This window comes from Tachypleus tridentatus, chromosome 10 (genome assembly GCF_004210375.1).
Source record: "Tachypleus tridentatus isolate NWPU-2018 chromosome 10, ASM421037v1, whole genome shotgun sequence".
In the NCBI taxonomy this organism is placed as follows: domain Eukaryota; kingdom Metazoa; phylum Arthropoda; class Merostomata; order Xiphosura; family Limulidae; genus Tachypleus; species Tachypleus tridentatus.
The window spans coordinates 12,274,719-12,291,926 of NC_134834.1; the positions used below are offsets into that span (position 1 = coordinate 12,274,719).

General features: G+C 33.0%; 2 protein-coding genes across 4 annotated transcripts in view; both read right to left on the bottom strand.

Annotated features, from left to right (window-relative positions):
• LOC143228753 (disabled homolog 2-interacting protein-like) overlaps positions 1-8,847 on the bottom strand; it is a 29,289-nt gene extending 20,442 nt beyond the window's left edge. For all 3 annotated transcript variants that reach the window (XM_076460069.1, XM_076460071.1, XM_076460070.1), the window contains exons 1-9: positions 8,793-8,847; positions 8,402-8,519; positions 6,341-6,403; positions 5,569-5,665; positions 4,729-4,807; positions 3,571-3,633; positions 2,418-2,533; positions 885-1,033; positions 80-155 (exon numbers count right to left, since the gene is read on the bottom strand). In XM_076460069.1, the coding sequence (XP_076316184.1) occupies positions 80-155; positions 885-1,033; positions 2,418-2,533; positions 3,571-3,633; positions 4,729-4,749 (425 nt within the window). In that variant the 5' untranslated portion in view covers positions 4,750-4,807; positions 5,569-5,665; positions 6,341-6,403; positions 8,402-8,519; positions 8,793-8,847. The remainder of the gene's footprint in view (positions 1-79; positions 156-884; positions 1,034-2,417; positions 2,534-3,570; positions 3,634-4,728; positions 4,808-5,568; positions 5,666-6,340; positions 6,404-8,401; positions 8,520-8,792) is intronic.
• The window catches only part of LOC143227962 (ras GTPase-activating protein raskol-like), a 111,343-nt gene continuing 99,179 nt past the window's right edge, over positions 5,045-17,208 (bottom strand). The window contains exons 5-12 of the mRNA XM_076459313.1: positions 16,107-16,331; positions 15,585-15,686; positions 14,316-14,414; positions 10,939-11,028; positions 8,402-8,519; positions 6,341-6,403; positions 5,569-5,665; positions 5,045-5,088 (exon numbers count right to left, since the gene is read on the bottom strand). Of these exons, the coding sequence (XP_076315428.1) occupies positions 5,045-5,088; positions 5,569-5,665; positions 6,341-6,403; positions 8,402-8,519; positions 10,939-11,028; positions 14,316-14,414; positions 15,585-15,686; positions 16,107-16,331 (838 nt within the window). The remainder of the gene's footprint in view (positions 5,089-5,568; positions 5,666-6,340; positions 6,404-8,401; positions 8,520-10,938; positions 11,029-14,315; positions 14,415-15,584; positions 15,687-16,106; positions 16,332-17,208) is intronic.

Here is a 17,208-nt window from a genome sequence, read left to right on the forward strand (position 1 = left end):
CATACAAATCATGGGTTTAGAAATACAAGCAACATACTAATATGCCTTCATATATATCTATAAATGTGATGCTTCTCACCTTGTGAAATTTGCCAGTGTTTGTATAGTTTTGGCAATAAGAGTGAGGTTTCTTCTTGCTCTGTCTTCTGGATACTCTAGTTAAAGAGATAAATTCTTTAATTTCTCACTCATCACAAAACATATCTAATTTTGTATTACATACTACAATCATTATGTGCAATCAAGCTGCATACAAAATAAATAGCTAAAGAAGGGTAGACATAGGCTAATATGTAATTAATGAGTATTATAGAACTGATTAGTTTCTTGTCTTTAACTTAATATAATCTTAAGTATATATTTAAAAGTTTGTTACTAAATTTATAATCTGCAATGATGAGAAAACCCACTTGTAGATAAAAATGTATATGTGGAAATGGCTGGTGTGGGTCGAGAAAATTGTATGTAGAGGAGCACACAACATTTTGACCTTCCTTGGTCATCGTCAGGTTCGCTCCACTACTAGTGCTTTCTCTACCCATACCAGCCGTTTTATTATATATTTCTCATATATTCCTTCCTCACCCAGCTTGCTGAAAAACATTTATCTAGCAGTTGTTGAGTTTCAAACTGAAATACTATTGTGGATATCCTTTGAAGCGTCAGTGTGTGTATGTTTTCTTATAGCGAAGCCACATCGGGCTATCTGCTGAGTCCACTGAGCGTTGTAGATTCGTAGACTTATTGCTGTACTAGTGGGAGACTTGAAGAACAAGTGTTTGAATAATATTTATTGCATATAAAATAAATCTTAAAACCACAAGAGCAGTAATCTCTAACTGTTAAAATGGGACAACAACAAATTTCTCAATAAAAACACTTACCCTGTGTCAGGTTAAAAAGGCTCGGAGAAAGAATTGCTGGACAAAGGAAACGCAGGAAGATGGAAGCACTGATCAACTTATCACAGATGTGTTCTTTATCTATTGCTTGTAACTGTCCCCTGTACTCACTGAAGACTTCTTGAAATTCACTACATAAAATGGGAGATCTTAGGCACGTTGAAATTAACCGTTCCAAATATTAATATACAACCAAAATATCTTCTTTGTTTAGTCTATTGATAGATAGATATATAAAAAAACCACAGCCTTCTTGTTTTTTTATATTTGTTGTTGTTGTTGTAAAAGTATGGATAAGCTAACCAGGCAGGGGAGCAGCTAGGCATACAGTTGTACAACCATGCATAAGATTGAAAATTTAAGAATCACATTTTCTGTGATGGAAAACTTAATACGATTATTTCCTCTAAACAAAATTAGGAGAAAATCCTAGTGATCGAAATATAACTTTCTATGATACTTTACATGCGGTATGGTTAATTTTATAGATTATGTGTGTGCAAAAGAAGACAAGGGAATACACCATTTCATGTTTAAATTTCCAAACTGCCCAAGGGAAGACTCCCCGGACTCCCACACTAGGAGAAACGAGCTCCTTCCCATACTGTAACTGAGAATTACACCATTTACGTAACTGTAAGGAGTTGCAATATCTCTAATGTTTAGGAGCCTGTAATAAATACAAGCCAGAATAGTAGCTTGACCTAGTGACGAACATCATGCTCCAGTTTTATTTGGTGCAGATTATGCATTTTAGACATAAACAAAGTACACATACTGTGTTTTTGGAACAGTTTAAGTTTACAATGTATTTTAAGGTGAAGCACTCACGCAATCTTTCTGGTGCAACCTAGAATTACATTAATACTCACAAAAATGTTCCATGCCAGCCTTCTCAGCTGTACCCAAGCAATCACGTGCATAATTGTGCATGCTGATAGTCAAACATCAGTAACCTAAAAGTCTGTAGAATTATACGACTGGATTTATTTTATGGTATCTGAGCATTTAATGGGAATTCAAATATTGTACTAAACCTTTCAGTGATGTTTAATCATATTGCAAATTAATAATATGTTTATATAAACACACACACACACACACAACAAAAACCTTTTTCCAATGAAAAGTTCACTAACAATCTCAAACACCAGGTCATTTGGGCCACTGTGACATGGTGCCTGGGATTTAGAAATTCTAGATGTTAACAACCACACAAACTAGTGTATAAAAGATGCCCTCAGTAACTAAGTGGCAAGATTTAGGTTTTATAATACTAAAATTCAGGGTTCCCTCTCTAGGACCAACACAGTGTAAGTTTCCCTTAAGACATGACAAATAGATATAACATGGAATTCAAATTTGTCCAATTAAATCAACAATTTCTTTTCATATTTCTGTCAACTGCTTCCAACTACAATAGAATATTACTCGGTTTATACAATTAGTATTATTAGGTATCTGAGAATTCCTCAGACACATTAACATGTGACCATCTTATCTAACAACACTTACAAAGGCAGATTCTGAGCAGATCTTGTGATTTTTTCCCATGCTTCCTCCACAAACCTCAGTAAGTTTTGTTGTTGTTGTTGTAGAAGTTGTTTGTTGGGAACTTTGCTGGGGTCTACCTAACCAACAAGAATGAAACATACATCCATGTTTACGTCTTTGAAACAATCAATACTAAGTTTCCAGGTGTTTCAATATGAATCATTAAAATGTGCAATAGATTTAGTGTTTGATGTGTGTCTGGTTCAACTGAACACGTGTGCATGTTTGTGTATGTATCTGGTTCAACTGGTGGTATGTGTGTGTTTGTGTATGTTTCTGTGTTATTGATTATGTATGTGTATTTGTGTGTGTAACTCTTTCACTGATCATGTGTGTGTCTGTGTTTCTGGTTCAAATAGTGATTTGTATACATTCCAAGTTCAACTGATCATGTATGTGTGCCTGGTTCAGGTGGTGACGATGTATGAATATCTGGTTCAACTGGTGATATATGTGTCTCTTATTCAACTAATCATACAAGTGTGCCTCGTTCAGGTAGTGATGATGAATGTATATCTGGTTCCTATCTAATAATGTGTGTTCTTCAGTAGCATCCTATATAGGCTACTTTCTCTGGTAGGCCTAACTTCACAAACAAAGTTTCAACAGAAATTCTGAGACAAACTGTATGAACAATCTACTTGCAAAATGTTCTTGTTATGACATAATCACTGTCTAACCTACTAACTGAAACGAAAATGATAAGTTAAATCACTCAGTCTGGAATTTTTATATTATGTTAAATTTATCCATACTACAGGAATCTTCTGTAAAAAACTTTATATATAGCAAAAAACACACGCAGGATGAAATCTGACAACAAACATACAAGATTCATAAGAAAAGTTTTAATTTCAGTTGTTTTTGGAAAAAGAACCTCACAGTTAAATTTGATTTATAAAAACCCCTGTAAAAGAGATGTAAAGAATGTACAAAGATTTATACAGAAGATAAGTACAAGTTATCTAAAGAAGGAGCTTTGGTCTTAACAATCTGTACATGTTTTCAAGAAAAAGACATCAACTTATTTATGACTCTTTTAGTTGCCTTGTACTAACCTGATATATTTTACACACAGTTCTTAACCAAACAATAGATCAAAGTGAAGTCTTACCTCACACTCATCTTGAGATGCTAAAACTTTCTCTACAAATTCCTTCAACGTATCTTGCAAATACTGAAACACCATATGATGTTTTTTCACAAGGTTTATAACACATGAGGGTCATTACAAGTAATATGTTTATATTGAAACTGATTTGTTAAACACAGAAATAAATCACTATTCAGAACACAAAATGGTGTTGTAAGGTGTTCTATCATTAGACAGCTGCTTTGAAATTGTTCAGTAAAAATAATGCAAATACCAGTTCAACTGACAATAATAAACTAATTTATTTCTTCGATAGCACTCCATACAGCCTACATTCACTGGTAGAGTTACAATTATGAACAAAGTTTCAATAGAAATTCTGAGACCAGTAGTACATCTAACTGAAACTAGTGATACACCTAACTCAAAATAAGCTTTTACCAACAACTTGTGAACGTTTCTTGTTAATCAGTTGATAACAAACACGCTGACTGACTAACTTATAACATGTTCACTGACAAACAAACTCACACTAACTCCTAACTTACTAATGGAAACTGAATTGATAAGTTAAGTCATTCAGTCTAGCATTTGTACATGGTGATAATTTTCTTCATACTATAGCAAGCTTCAATATTCAACATGTGCCTGAACTTTCAAGTATCTAAACTTGCAAAAAGACTCCCTCTGGTGAAAAAAATAACTAATACATTGAAAATATAGCATACAACAATAGTAAGTTTGTCCCAGTTTCAGGAGCATCACATGAATAGGTCTTAAGAAAGGAACTGAATTTTCCTATGAAAATAGTTTTCACCATTGCATAAACTCGTTTTATGTTTCAAAATTATTACTATTTTTCAATTATTCATTAATAATTGCAATGGTATATCTTAAATGATTTTAATGTACCTTGATAACTTATTTCGAGAGAACACGTTATCAGATCCTGCGTTTTTCATCAAGTTTAAAGCACAGATACTGATCAAAAGACAAATTCAGTATCTTGATCGATCGATTGATTTTTTTGTTTTTTTACACAAACAAATATATATATAAAACTCATAAAACTAACTACATCAAACAAATGTTTATGTATTATTTTTTGCCATTCATTTTTCAACATTAAGAAGTCCTATGCAATACAAGAATAACTGACATTGAACAAGTTTATCTCACCTTATCTCCAAGTAGTTTCATATATGCTTCTGAAGCTTTTGTTGCAAAAGAGTTCCCACGAAGGTCAGGTGTTGGTCATCTTAACAAAAGAATAAAGAGTAACTCACTGTAAAACTTGAATGTATATATGTTTATGTATATAATCAAAAACATACACTGGGTCAAATCTAGCACTGAAAAGACAAATGTAGGAGACTCATAAGAAAAGCTTTAATTTGTATTACTTTGGAGGAAGAAAAATTTTAACCTTAGGGATGCTAATAATTATAGTAAAAGATATTAAACTTTCCAGTTCATTAGACTCAACCTCATCTATTCAACTATGAAATAAATTTTCTCTAACAAGCGCACTATGCATTCCTAAACAAAAAAACAATGAACATTACAATTTGAAACTTTGTTTCAGCACAAAGCTACACAATAAGTCACACCTGCCCTGTCCACAATAGGCAACTGAAACTCAGATATTAGCACCGTAAGTCTATAAACTTACTACAGGCACAATGGAGAACACAATTCAAAACAGGATAACAATCAACTAATTGGATAAAGCTTCAGTGAACCGGATAAAAATTTGTTTGTACTTTATAGAGAAAAACTGCCAGAAAATATAGGATTCTGACACAGTAAGTAAAAAGTACAAGCTCTCTCTTGCAGTTTGTGAAACTTTGCAAAATACAAACAAACAAGGTTTTGTAAAAACACTAAATAGACGAATGAATATACATCATAAAGTTATTTAGTTTGCTTTCTTTCCAGAGCTCTTGACAAGTTTCACAATAACTTAGTTTATTTCAAAATAAATGCATAAGGGATTCAAAATTTAAAAGATCCACCTACCAATTTTCTTAACGTCATCTATTACAATAGTTGAAAGAAATTCTTTTGCACTGTTTTCCTTCTGCATGATACGAACTAACGTTACTGCGATGTTTTCCTAAGGAATTTTAATAAGATTTTTAAGAATCAAGATATCTCTTGTTTTCATTAAATCCATTAATCCATGCACAGAGAAACAAAAACATAACACTTACATAATTTAAAAGAGAGTTTGAAATAAATATTTATATTCACCACAGCACAGATCGAGTACCCAATCAAACTATTAACTAATTAGATATAAACTTTAACACTTAGCTGGAAGGCTGCTAACTCAACATGTCACAAACTGTGTATCTTACCACAGTACAAGCTAGTTGAGTGTAAACTGAAATTTGTAGTATTTGAGATGCAGCAACTTGATTGGTTAATTTATCTTATGAGCTCAAGTTACACTTATTGCTACTTTCAATGTCTTCAGAAAATATCTAATGCCACTGGACTATTTGCTTTCTTTAAGTTTTATAACTGAAGAATTTTTTTGGCATTTTATCAACTGGCAGAGCCTAAGAGATCCATAAACAGTCTATTTCTATGAGCCAAATAAGTGTCAAGGAAACTTCTGGCACCCAAGATTCAATAGTTTAGTTAAAGTATTTGTCTAGCACGCAGTGCCACATTTGAAATTTCAAATTGTAACTTCTTTGGAAGGGCTTTTGTAGCAGTTTTATAATAATAATATGTAAACTACCCATTTTTAACAACAACAAGTAAATAAAAAACATTGTATTACCTTGACAACTACATGAAGAGGGTCTAGCATCTGAATCAAAGACTTGTTTTTGGCACTCAGAAACTAAAAGGGAATTTATAAACTCAGTATTGTAACTTTTACAGACATTAAGGTTCTAGATGAATCAAAGATAGTATGAATTTTTAATAAATTAGAACAATTTTTAACAGAACACTTAAAGTAAATTATAGATAAAAGTACACTTGACCATCTAATGAATAGAATAATATAAAACATAATTAATTAACTTTGGTAGACCACATAAAACATAATTAATCAACCTTAGTAGAACATATAAAACATAATTAATTAACCTCAGTAGACCAGTTGTGATGCTTGAAAGTTTTAAACACTGCCTTATGATTTAAACAATTTTAAACGGACAGTGATAAACATGCACTACGGATAGAGCTGGCTGGAAGATATTTGACCATATCTATATAAAATTCTGTAATTTGCTAGAATTGGTTGAGATTTTTGTTTTTGAATATTCAATATACATGATCAAAACAACTTCATATTGCATTGTAATGAAAATTTGATTATTACGTATTTATTGGGTTTGTAACTAAATCAATTATCAAAAACGTGACCTCTGTTGTTGGAAGAAAACTACAGTTCAGAATAACCTGTCTAACATGTTCTATATAATAATACAGTAAAAGTTATAACTCAAACTAACCTGTCTAGTAGGTATGTTCTATATAATAATACAGTAAATACTACAACCCAGACTAACCTGTCTGAAAACTTTATACTGGTTAAGTGGTACTACAACCCAGACTAACCTGTCTGAAAACTTTATACTGGTTAAGTGGTACTACAACCCAGACTAACCTGTCTGAAAGCTTTATACTGGTTAAGTGGTACTACAACCCAGACTAACCTGTCTGAAAGCTTTATACTGGTTAAGTGGTACTACAACCCAGACTAACCTGTCTGAAAGCTTTATACTGGTTAAGTGGTACTACAACCCAGACTAACCTGTCTGAAAGCTTTATACTGGTTAAGTGGTACTACAACCCAGACTAACCTGTCTGAAAGCTTTATACTGGTTAAGTGGTACTACAACCCAGACTAACCTGTCTGAAAACTTTATACTGGTTAAGTGGTACTACAACCCAGACTAACCTGTCTGAAAACTTTATACTGGTTAAGTGGTACTACAACCCAGACTAACCTGTCTGAAAACTTTATACTGGTTAAGTGGTACTACAACCCAGACTAACCTGTCTGAAAACTTTATACTGGTTAAGTGGTACTACAACCCAGACTAACCTGTCTGAAAGCTTTATACCGTTAAGTGGTACTACAACCCAGACTAACCTGTCTGAAAACTTTATACTGGTTAAGTGGTACTACAACCCAGACTAACCTGTCTGAAAGCTTTATACTGGTTAAGTGGTACTACAACCCAGACTAACCTGTCTGAAAGCTTTATACTGGTTAAGTGGTACTACAACCCAGACTAACCTGTCTGAAAGCTTTATACTGGTTAAGTGGTACTACAACCCAGACTAACCTGTCTGAAAGCTTTATACTGGTTAAGTGGTACTACAACCCAGACTAACCTGTCTGAAAGCTTTATACTGGTTAAGTGGTACTACAACCCAGACTAACCTGTCTGAAAACTTTATACTGGTTAAGTGGTACTACAACCCAGACTAACCTGTCTGAAAGCTTTATACCGGTTAAGTGGTACTACAACCCAGACTAACCTGTCTGAAAACTTTATACTGGTTAAGTGGTACTACAACCCAGACTAACCTGTCTGAAAGCTTTATACTGGTTAAGTGGTACTACAACCCAGACTAACCTGTCTGAAAGCTTTATACTGGTTAAGTGGTACTACAACCCAGACTAACCTGTCTGAAAGCTTTATACTGGTTAAGTGGTACTACAACCCAGACTAACCTGTCTGAAAGCTTTATACCGGTTAAGTGGTACTACAACCCAGACTAACCTGTCTGAAAGCTTTATACTGGTTAAGTGGTAATACAACCCAGACTAACCTGTCTGAAAGCTTTATACCGGTTAAGTGGTAATACAACCCAGACTAACCTGTCTGAAAGCTTTATACCGGTTAAGTGGTAGAATGTCAACACTCTGATAACAAGCTTTAATTCGAACGGAAGGAACATTTTTAACACCCGAGTTTTTCTCAAGCTTCACTTTGTACCTGAATAAAAAAAAATACATATGATATACAGCAATTCCACTGACTTAAGTTCAAGTAAAATACTTTTGCAGTTTTAAAATACAAGCATAAATAATCCAGTATTTAGAATTTATTTTCAAATAGATGTACAACATGTAAATGTTTCACAAGAGAACATAATTCTGTTAAATGTACCTAATCTACACAGAAACCTATTATAAATATGTTTTCAAAATTAATAAAACACTTGCACACTCTAACTGACAGAAGTTTCAATGTTATAATGACACCTACCTGTTTTCTGTCATTCGTTTTCCACTCACAAGATTTACAGGAATATCTATAGATCCTAACAGGAGACAAAAGTATGTCATGTAATGTTAACACCTACAGAGTGTGTAACACGATACTGTAACAATAACATGTGTGACGTTTGGACATTTCTTTAAAAAACTTTAAAATTAATGTCACCACAAGAAGTGGTAGTTGTAGCTATACAATCACACAGTACATGGAGAGCTTAATGTGACAGTTACAGATGTAGCTATACAATCATACAGTACATGGAGAGCTTAATGTGACAGTTACAGATGTAGCTATACAATCACACAGTACATGGAGAGCTTAATGTGACAGTTACAGATGTAGCTATACAATCACACAGTACATGGAGAGCTTAATGTGACAGTTACAGATGTAGCTATACAATCACACAGTACATGGAGAGCCTAATGTGACAGTTACAGATGTAGCTATCCAATCATACAGTACATGGAGAGCTTAATGTGACAGTTACAGATGTAGCTATCCAATCACACAGTACATGGAGAGTTTAATGTGACAGTTATAGATGTAGCTATACAATCATACAGTACATGGAGAGCTTAATGTGACAGTTACAGATGTAGCTATACAATCACACAGTACATGGAGAGTTTAATGTGACAGTTACAGATGTAGCTATCCAATCATACAGTACATGGAGAGCTTAATGTGACAGTTACAGATGTAGCTATACAATCACACAGTACATGGAGAGTTTAATGTGACAGTTACAGATGTAGCTATCCAATCATACAGTACATGGAGAGCTTAATGTGACAGTTACAGATGTAGCTATACAATCATACAGTAGATGGAGAGCTTAATGTGACAGTTACAGATGTAGCTATACAATCACACAGTACATGGAGAGTTTAATGTGACAGTTATAGATGTAGCTATACAATCATACAGTACATGGAGAGCTTAATGTGACAGTTACAGATGTAGCTATACAATCACACAGTACATGGAGAGCTTAATGTGACAGTTACAGATGTAGCTATCCAATCATACAGTACATGGAGAGCTTAATGTGACAGTTACAGATGTAGCTATCCAATCATACAGTACATGGAGAGCTTAATGTGACAGTTACAGATGTAGCTATCCAATCATACAGTACATGGAGAGCTTAATGTAACAGTTACAGATGTAGCTATCCAATCATACAGTACATGGAGAGCTTAATGTAACAGTTACAGATGTAGCTATACAATCATACAGTACATGGAGAGCTTAATGTGACAGTTACAGATGTAGCTATACAATCACACAGTACATGGAGAGCTTAATGTGACAGTTACAGATGTAGCTATACAATCACACAGTACATGGAGAGCTTAATGTAACAGTTACAGATGTAGCTATACAATCACACAGTACATGGAGAGCTTAATGTGACAGTTACAGATGTAGCTATACAATCATACAGTACATGGAGAGCTTAATGTGACAGTTACAGATGTAGCTATACAATCATACAGTACATGGAGAGCTTAATGTAACAGTTACAGATGTAGCTGTACAATCATACAGTACATGGAGAGCTTAATGTAACAGTTACAGATGTAGCTGTACAATCATACAGTACATGGAGAGCTTAATGTGACAGTTACAGATGTAGCTATACAATCATACAGTACATGGAGAGCTTAATGTGACAGTTACAGATGTAGCTATCCAATCATACAGTACATGGAGAGCTTAATGTGACACTTACAGATGTAGCTATCCAATCATACAGTACATGGAGAGCTTAATGTGACAGTTACAGATGTAGCTATACAATCATACAGTACATGGAGAGCTTAATGTGACAGTTACAGATGTAGCTATCACACAACATATGTTGCTTTCTACACACGCCTGATCAAATGTGTACTAACCTCATTTCTCTTCCCCCTCTACCTATTTTGTGAACCTCAGCTTCCACACATACACCTACTTTCACATGTCATAAGTCAACTTTCACACACAGACCTTTGTCTATATATCATAACTTCCCCACACATATCAACTTCTGCATATCATAATTCCACACAGACACAACTACTTTCATATATCATACCTCAACACACATATACCTATTTCCATTTGTAAAATTCAGTTTCCTCACATAATGCATACTAGCAGTTTATTCCTTTTCCGTTTTGTCTCTGACTCCCGATACAAATTTATAGAGATGGTTTCAATTTCTGGGACTTTGCTAAAAACAAAATATTTACTCACTGTTACAAAAGCTATAAGATTTTAACTGTACACTAAATTATCACTAAAACAGAACCGTTCTGTAAATAGTGATTCAATATTTAACAAACAAACAATTTTGTATGTTGCCTCAGGGTTAGTAGCAATGAGGTAATTAGGCCCAAGCTTTATTAAAACAAAAATAAACAATTCCCCACATAAAATTAATAATGAACCATATGACACAGCACTGCCTGGCCATCAGCTAATCAGCACAGACATACTTTATTAAAATACTGGAAAAAAACCCTCAAAACTACCAAACTTATCTGTTCCTATAAAACAACAAGTGGTTGAAATCTTTTCTGTCAATATTAGGTACTAATGACACAATCAGAAGCAAGTTTGGTCTAAAGTTATAAATGATGGATTATAACTTTATTGTAGTTAAACTCTCAGAAAAATAATGTTAAAGATAACTGATGCATAAATTTATGTATTTTGTTCAAAGGTTAATAATGTAGTATGTTTCAAAGTCTCATTATCTGTTAAGATAACAGATAATAACTGAAGCCTGGTAGCATGAATTATAACCCTTTGTCAGTGTTATAACCAAGGTATGGATTTACTAGCTTACTTTTGTCAGTGTTGTCACCGAGGTATGGATTTACTAGCTTACTTTTGTCAGTGTTATCACCAAGGTATGGATTTACTAACTTACTTTGTAAGTGTTATCACCAAGGTATGGATTTACTAACTTACTTTGTAAGTGTTATCACCAAGGTATGGATTTACTAGCTTACTTTTGTCACTGTTATCACCGAGATATGGATTTACTAGCTTACTTTTGTCAGTGTTATCACCAAGGTATGGATTTACTAGCTTACTTTTGTCAGTGTTGTCACCGAGGTATGGATTTACTAGCTTACTTTTGTCAGTGTTGTCACCGAGGTATGGATTTACTAGCTTACCTTTTGTCAGTGTTGTCACCAAGGTATTGATATGTAGAAATACTACCTTTTGTCAGTGTTGTCAGCAAGGTATTGTTATGTAGAAATACTACCTTTTGTCAGTGTTATCACCAAGGTATTGTTATGTAGAAATACTACCTTTTGTCAGTGTTATCACCAAGGTATTGTTATGTAGAAATACTACCTTTTGTCAGTGTTGTCACCAAAGTATTGTTATGTTGAAATACTACCTTTTGTCAGTGTTGTCACCAAGGTATTGTTATGTAGAAATACTACCTTTTGTCAGTGTTGTCACCAAGGTATTGTTATGTAGAAATACTACCTTTTGTCAGTGTTGTCACCAAGGTATTGTTATGTAGAAATACTACCTTTTGTCAGTGTTGTCGTAAAGGTATTGTTATGTAGAAATACTACCTTTTGTCAGTGTTGTCACCAAGGTATTGTTATGTAGAAATACTACCTTTTGTCAGTGTTGTCACCAAGGTATTGTTATGTAGAAATACTACCTTTTGTCAGTGTTGTCAGCAAGGTATTGTTATGTAGAAATACTACCTTTTGTCAGTGTTGTCAGCAAGGTATTGTTATGTAGAAATACTACCTTTTGTCAGTGTTATCACCAAGGTATTGTTATGTAGAAATACTACCTTTTGTCAGTGTTGTCACCAAGGTATTGTTATGTTGAAATACTACCTTTTGTCAGTGTTGTCACCAAGGTATTGTTATGTAGAAATACTACCTTTTGTCAGTGTTATCACCAAGATATTGTTATGTAGAAATACTACCTTTTGTTAGTGTTGTCACCAAGGTATTGTTATGTAGAAATACTACCTTTTGTCAGTGTTATCACCAAGATATTATGTAGAAATACTACCTTTTGTCAGTGTTGTCAGCAAGGTATTGTTATGTAGAAATACTACCTTTTGTCAGTGTTGTCAGCAAGGTATTGTTATGTAGAAATACTACCTTTTGTCAGTGTTGTCACCAAGGTATTGTTATGTAGAAATACTACCTTTGTCAGTGTTATCACCAAGATATTGTTATGTAGAAATACTACCTTTTGTTAGTGTTGTCACCAAGGTATTGTTATGTAGAAATACTACCTTTTGTCAGTGTTATCACCAAGATATTGTTATGTAGAAATACTACCTTTTGTCAGTGTTGTCAGCAAGGTATTGTTATGTAGAAATACTACCTTTTGTCAGTGTTGTCAGCAAGGTATTGTTATGTAGAAATACTACCTTTTGTCAGTGTTATCACCAAGATATTGTTATGTAGAAATACTACCTTTTGTCAGTGTTGTCACCAAGGTATTGTTATGTAGAAATACTACCTTTTGTCAGTGTTGTCACCAAGGTATTGTTATGTAGAAATATTACCTTTTGTCAGTGTTGTCACCAAGGTATTGTTATGTAGAAATACTACCTTTGTCAGTGTTGTCACCAAGGTATTGTTATGTAGAAATACTACCTTTGTCAGTGTTGTCACCAAGGTACTGTTATGTAGAAATACTACCTTTTGTTAGTGTTGTCACCAAGGTATTGTTATGTGGAAATACTACCTTTTGTCAGTGTTGTCACCAAGGTATTGTTATGTAGAAATACTACCTTTTGTCAGTGTTATCACCAAGGTATTGTCATGTAGAAATACTACCTTTTGTCAGTGTTGTCAGCAAGGTATTGTTATGTAGAAATACTACCTTTTGTCAGTGTTGTCACCAAGGTATTGTTATGTAGAAATACTACCTTTTGTCAGTGTTATCACCAAGATATTGTTATGTAGAAATACTACCTTTTGTCAGTGTTGTCACCAAGGTATTGTTATGTAGAAATACTACCCTTTGTCAGTGTTGTCACCAAGGTATTGTTATGTAGAAATACTACCTTTTGTCAGTGTTGTCACCAAGGTATTGTTATGTAGAAATACTACCTTTTGTTAGTGTTGTCACCAAGGTATTGTTATGTAGAAATACTACCTTTTGTCAGTGTTGTCACCAAGGTATTGTTATGTAGAAATACTACCTTTTGTCAGTGTTGTCACCAAGGTATTGTTATGTAGAAATACTACCTTTTGTCAGTGTTGTCACCAAGGTATTGTTATGTAGAAATACTACCTTTTGTAAGTGTTGTCACCAAGGTATTGTTATGTAGAAATACTACCTTTTGTCAGTGTTGTCACCAAGGTATTGTTATGTAGAAATACTACCTTTTGTCAGTGTTGTCAGCAAAGTATTTAGAAAACAAAATAATTTTCATTATGAATGTGAAAACGTATTGTTAAATGTTTTTATCTAACCTGTTTGAGACAACCAATAGTCATACAAAACATAACAAGTAACCTGAACTCAAAGTGTTCACCCCAGAAACACGTGTCAACCATCGGCTTTGATGAGGATCTGTCATAGATGGCTTCATCCAAACACACCTCACAGAAATACCTGAAATACATAAAACAACATAACACAATCTGTTTGTTTTCAGATAGAGTAAAATATTGTTGGTTTGCTGCACTCAGTATAATATAAGAATTTGACCGGGAATATTTATTGATATAAGACATTACAAACTGTTTAGCTGTACCAAATTAACTTAATGTTAGTACTTGTACAAGGACATTAAATACCTTCATCAGAGAAAAGTTAGCTTGTGCAAAAACGGTATGAGGCCAACCAGAAATAGAACTAGCTAGATTCTCCATCAAGAGAAATGTACCTTAGTTCACTCTCCATGAACTGTCGATAAACGATTCGGTTCCAGACCATATAAAAGACTCTGCATTGTTTGTAAGTTTGTAAAATTATTGTTTGTAAACCAGTATTTGTAATAACTTATAATAAATTGTATTGTTGTTTGTATATTAAAATATACTTGTGTTAAGAAAGATAGTTGCATGTATCAACCTTGTTGGCAAATATCGTAAATTTGATAAAAACGGACATTCAGTTATCTTCTAAATTAAAATTAAAATTTCTGGCTACTTGAAATCATAATAAGTAATACAAATAAAATAAAAACAGACAAACAAATGGAAAACTTAAAATGCTTGTTGACGTTGTTGGCATTGTGTTTACAAGTATTAATAACACTAGAAATAATAAACTTAATAAAATTTATTGTTGTTAACACAACTTTTAATACCTCTCCAAACTGTCTTCTTTTTATGCGTCTTCTCTTTACAATAAAATGTACCACTTATTACTTATAGCTATAAGGTAGTTAATAGAAGTAATTCTTAATGTGGAAACTCTATCTTAAGACAGGAATATAATACAATGGTAGTACCTCTGGGTTTTGCTACTTGTTTTCTAAGTTTTGAGAATACAATACAATCAAATAATGAGGATACAAAAACTTAGTTATGTAACTACATTCTATCGTTTTGTTTAAAACACCAAAGAAAGAGATTATTCTGAAAAAAAAACATGTATAACTCTTAATGTTTTTAAAATATAGGTTTTATTTACATAGAAAAATTAATGATGGCCCATACTGCCACGTAAGTTGTTTAAAAACTTACGACACTCAGATTTTTTTACATAAAACATTAATTATCATCAGGAAGATAACGAAAAAATCTTTAACCTGAATCAATAACTTTAACAGTTCACCTTTTCTTTACAGGAAGTCCCTTTGCTTCCATGATCCATATTATCAGTGAATTTTCAGTTCTTCGCTGGTTATGACTTTGTCTGTGTATAGTTTCCTTTAACCTGTGAGAAAAAATAAAAGTGAAATGGTTCAGTCAATATCGGGTCTAAAGAAATGAAAGGAAACTGACAAAAGTGAGAGGGTAAGACAATCTTTATCATCTAAATTACTGATATAGTTCTGATTAAACCAATCCATAATCAACACTATATTCGAATATCTGCCAGATCATGTGATTCCTTATTTGTTATAACATAAAATATATTAATTTCTCTGATTTCAGCTCTTAAACTTCAACATAAAATATAATTTATCTGATAACTGCCAAAATAATAGAAAATGTATTAATTTTTGATGTACGGTTTACTAAAATCTTTCTATTTGGTTATATTTGGGTTTTGTAAACAATGACACATTCACATATTAGAACACATGAATATATTTCATACAGTAAACACAAGATTTCGGTAATGAAACGTTACCTTTGGACCCAACTGTTCCGTTCTTCTTCTGAGGTACAAGAATAGTGTCGAGTTTCCCCTTGGTTGTAGGTCAGCTTAAAGCAGTGCTCTTTGCCACAGTAATTTCCATTATGTGAATTTACCTCAATATCACATTGGGAAAAATCTATACTAGAGATTGCACTAGGACTAGGCAGTAATAAAGATTCATGAGACCTTGAAGTTCGAAGTTGTGAGGAAGATATACTGAAAATCAGATAGAAACAACTATCAAATAATACAGAAATTAAACATAAATACACAAGCATCAACACATTTGGAAATAAGAACACTTTCTGCTCCAATATAACAATTCAAAATCACTAGATTAGTCTAATATTGTGAATTATTTGTTGTGTAAGTAATTGTTCTTCTAATTGTTAGTCTAACATTGTGAATTATTTGTTGTGTAAATAACTGTTCTTCTAATTGTTAGTCTAACATTGTGAATTATTTGTTGTGTAAGTAACTGTTCTTCTAATTGTTAGTCTAACATTGTGAATTATTTGTTGTGTAAGTAACTGTTCTTCTAATTGTTAGTCTAACATTGTGAATTATTTGTTGTGTAAGTAACTGTTCTTCTAATTGTTAGTATAACATTGTGAATTATTTGTTGTGTAAGTAACTGTTCTTCTAATTGTTAGTCTAACATTGTGAATTATTTGTTGTGTAAGTAACTGTTCTTCTAATTGTTAGTCTAACATTGTGAATTATTTGTTGTGTAAGTAACTGTTCTTCTAATTGTTAGTCTAACATTGTGAATTATTTGTTGTGTAAGTAACTGTTCTCTAATTGTTAGTATAACATTGTGAATTATTTGTTGTGTAAGTAACTGTTCTTCTAATTGTTAGTATAACATTGTGAATTATTTGTTGTGTAAGTAACTGTTCTTCTAATTGTTAGTATAACATTGTGAATTATTTGTTGTGTAAGTAACTGTTCTTCTAATTGTTAGTATAACATTGTGAATTATTTGTTGTGTAAGTAACTGTTCTTCTAATTGTTAGTCTAACATTGTGAATTATTTGTTGTGTAAGTAACTGTTCTTCTAATTGTTAGTCTAACATTGTGAATTATTTGTTGT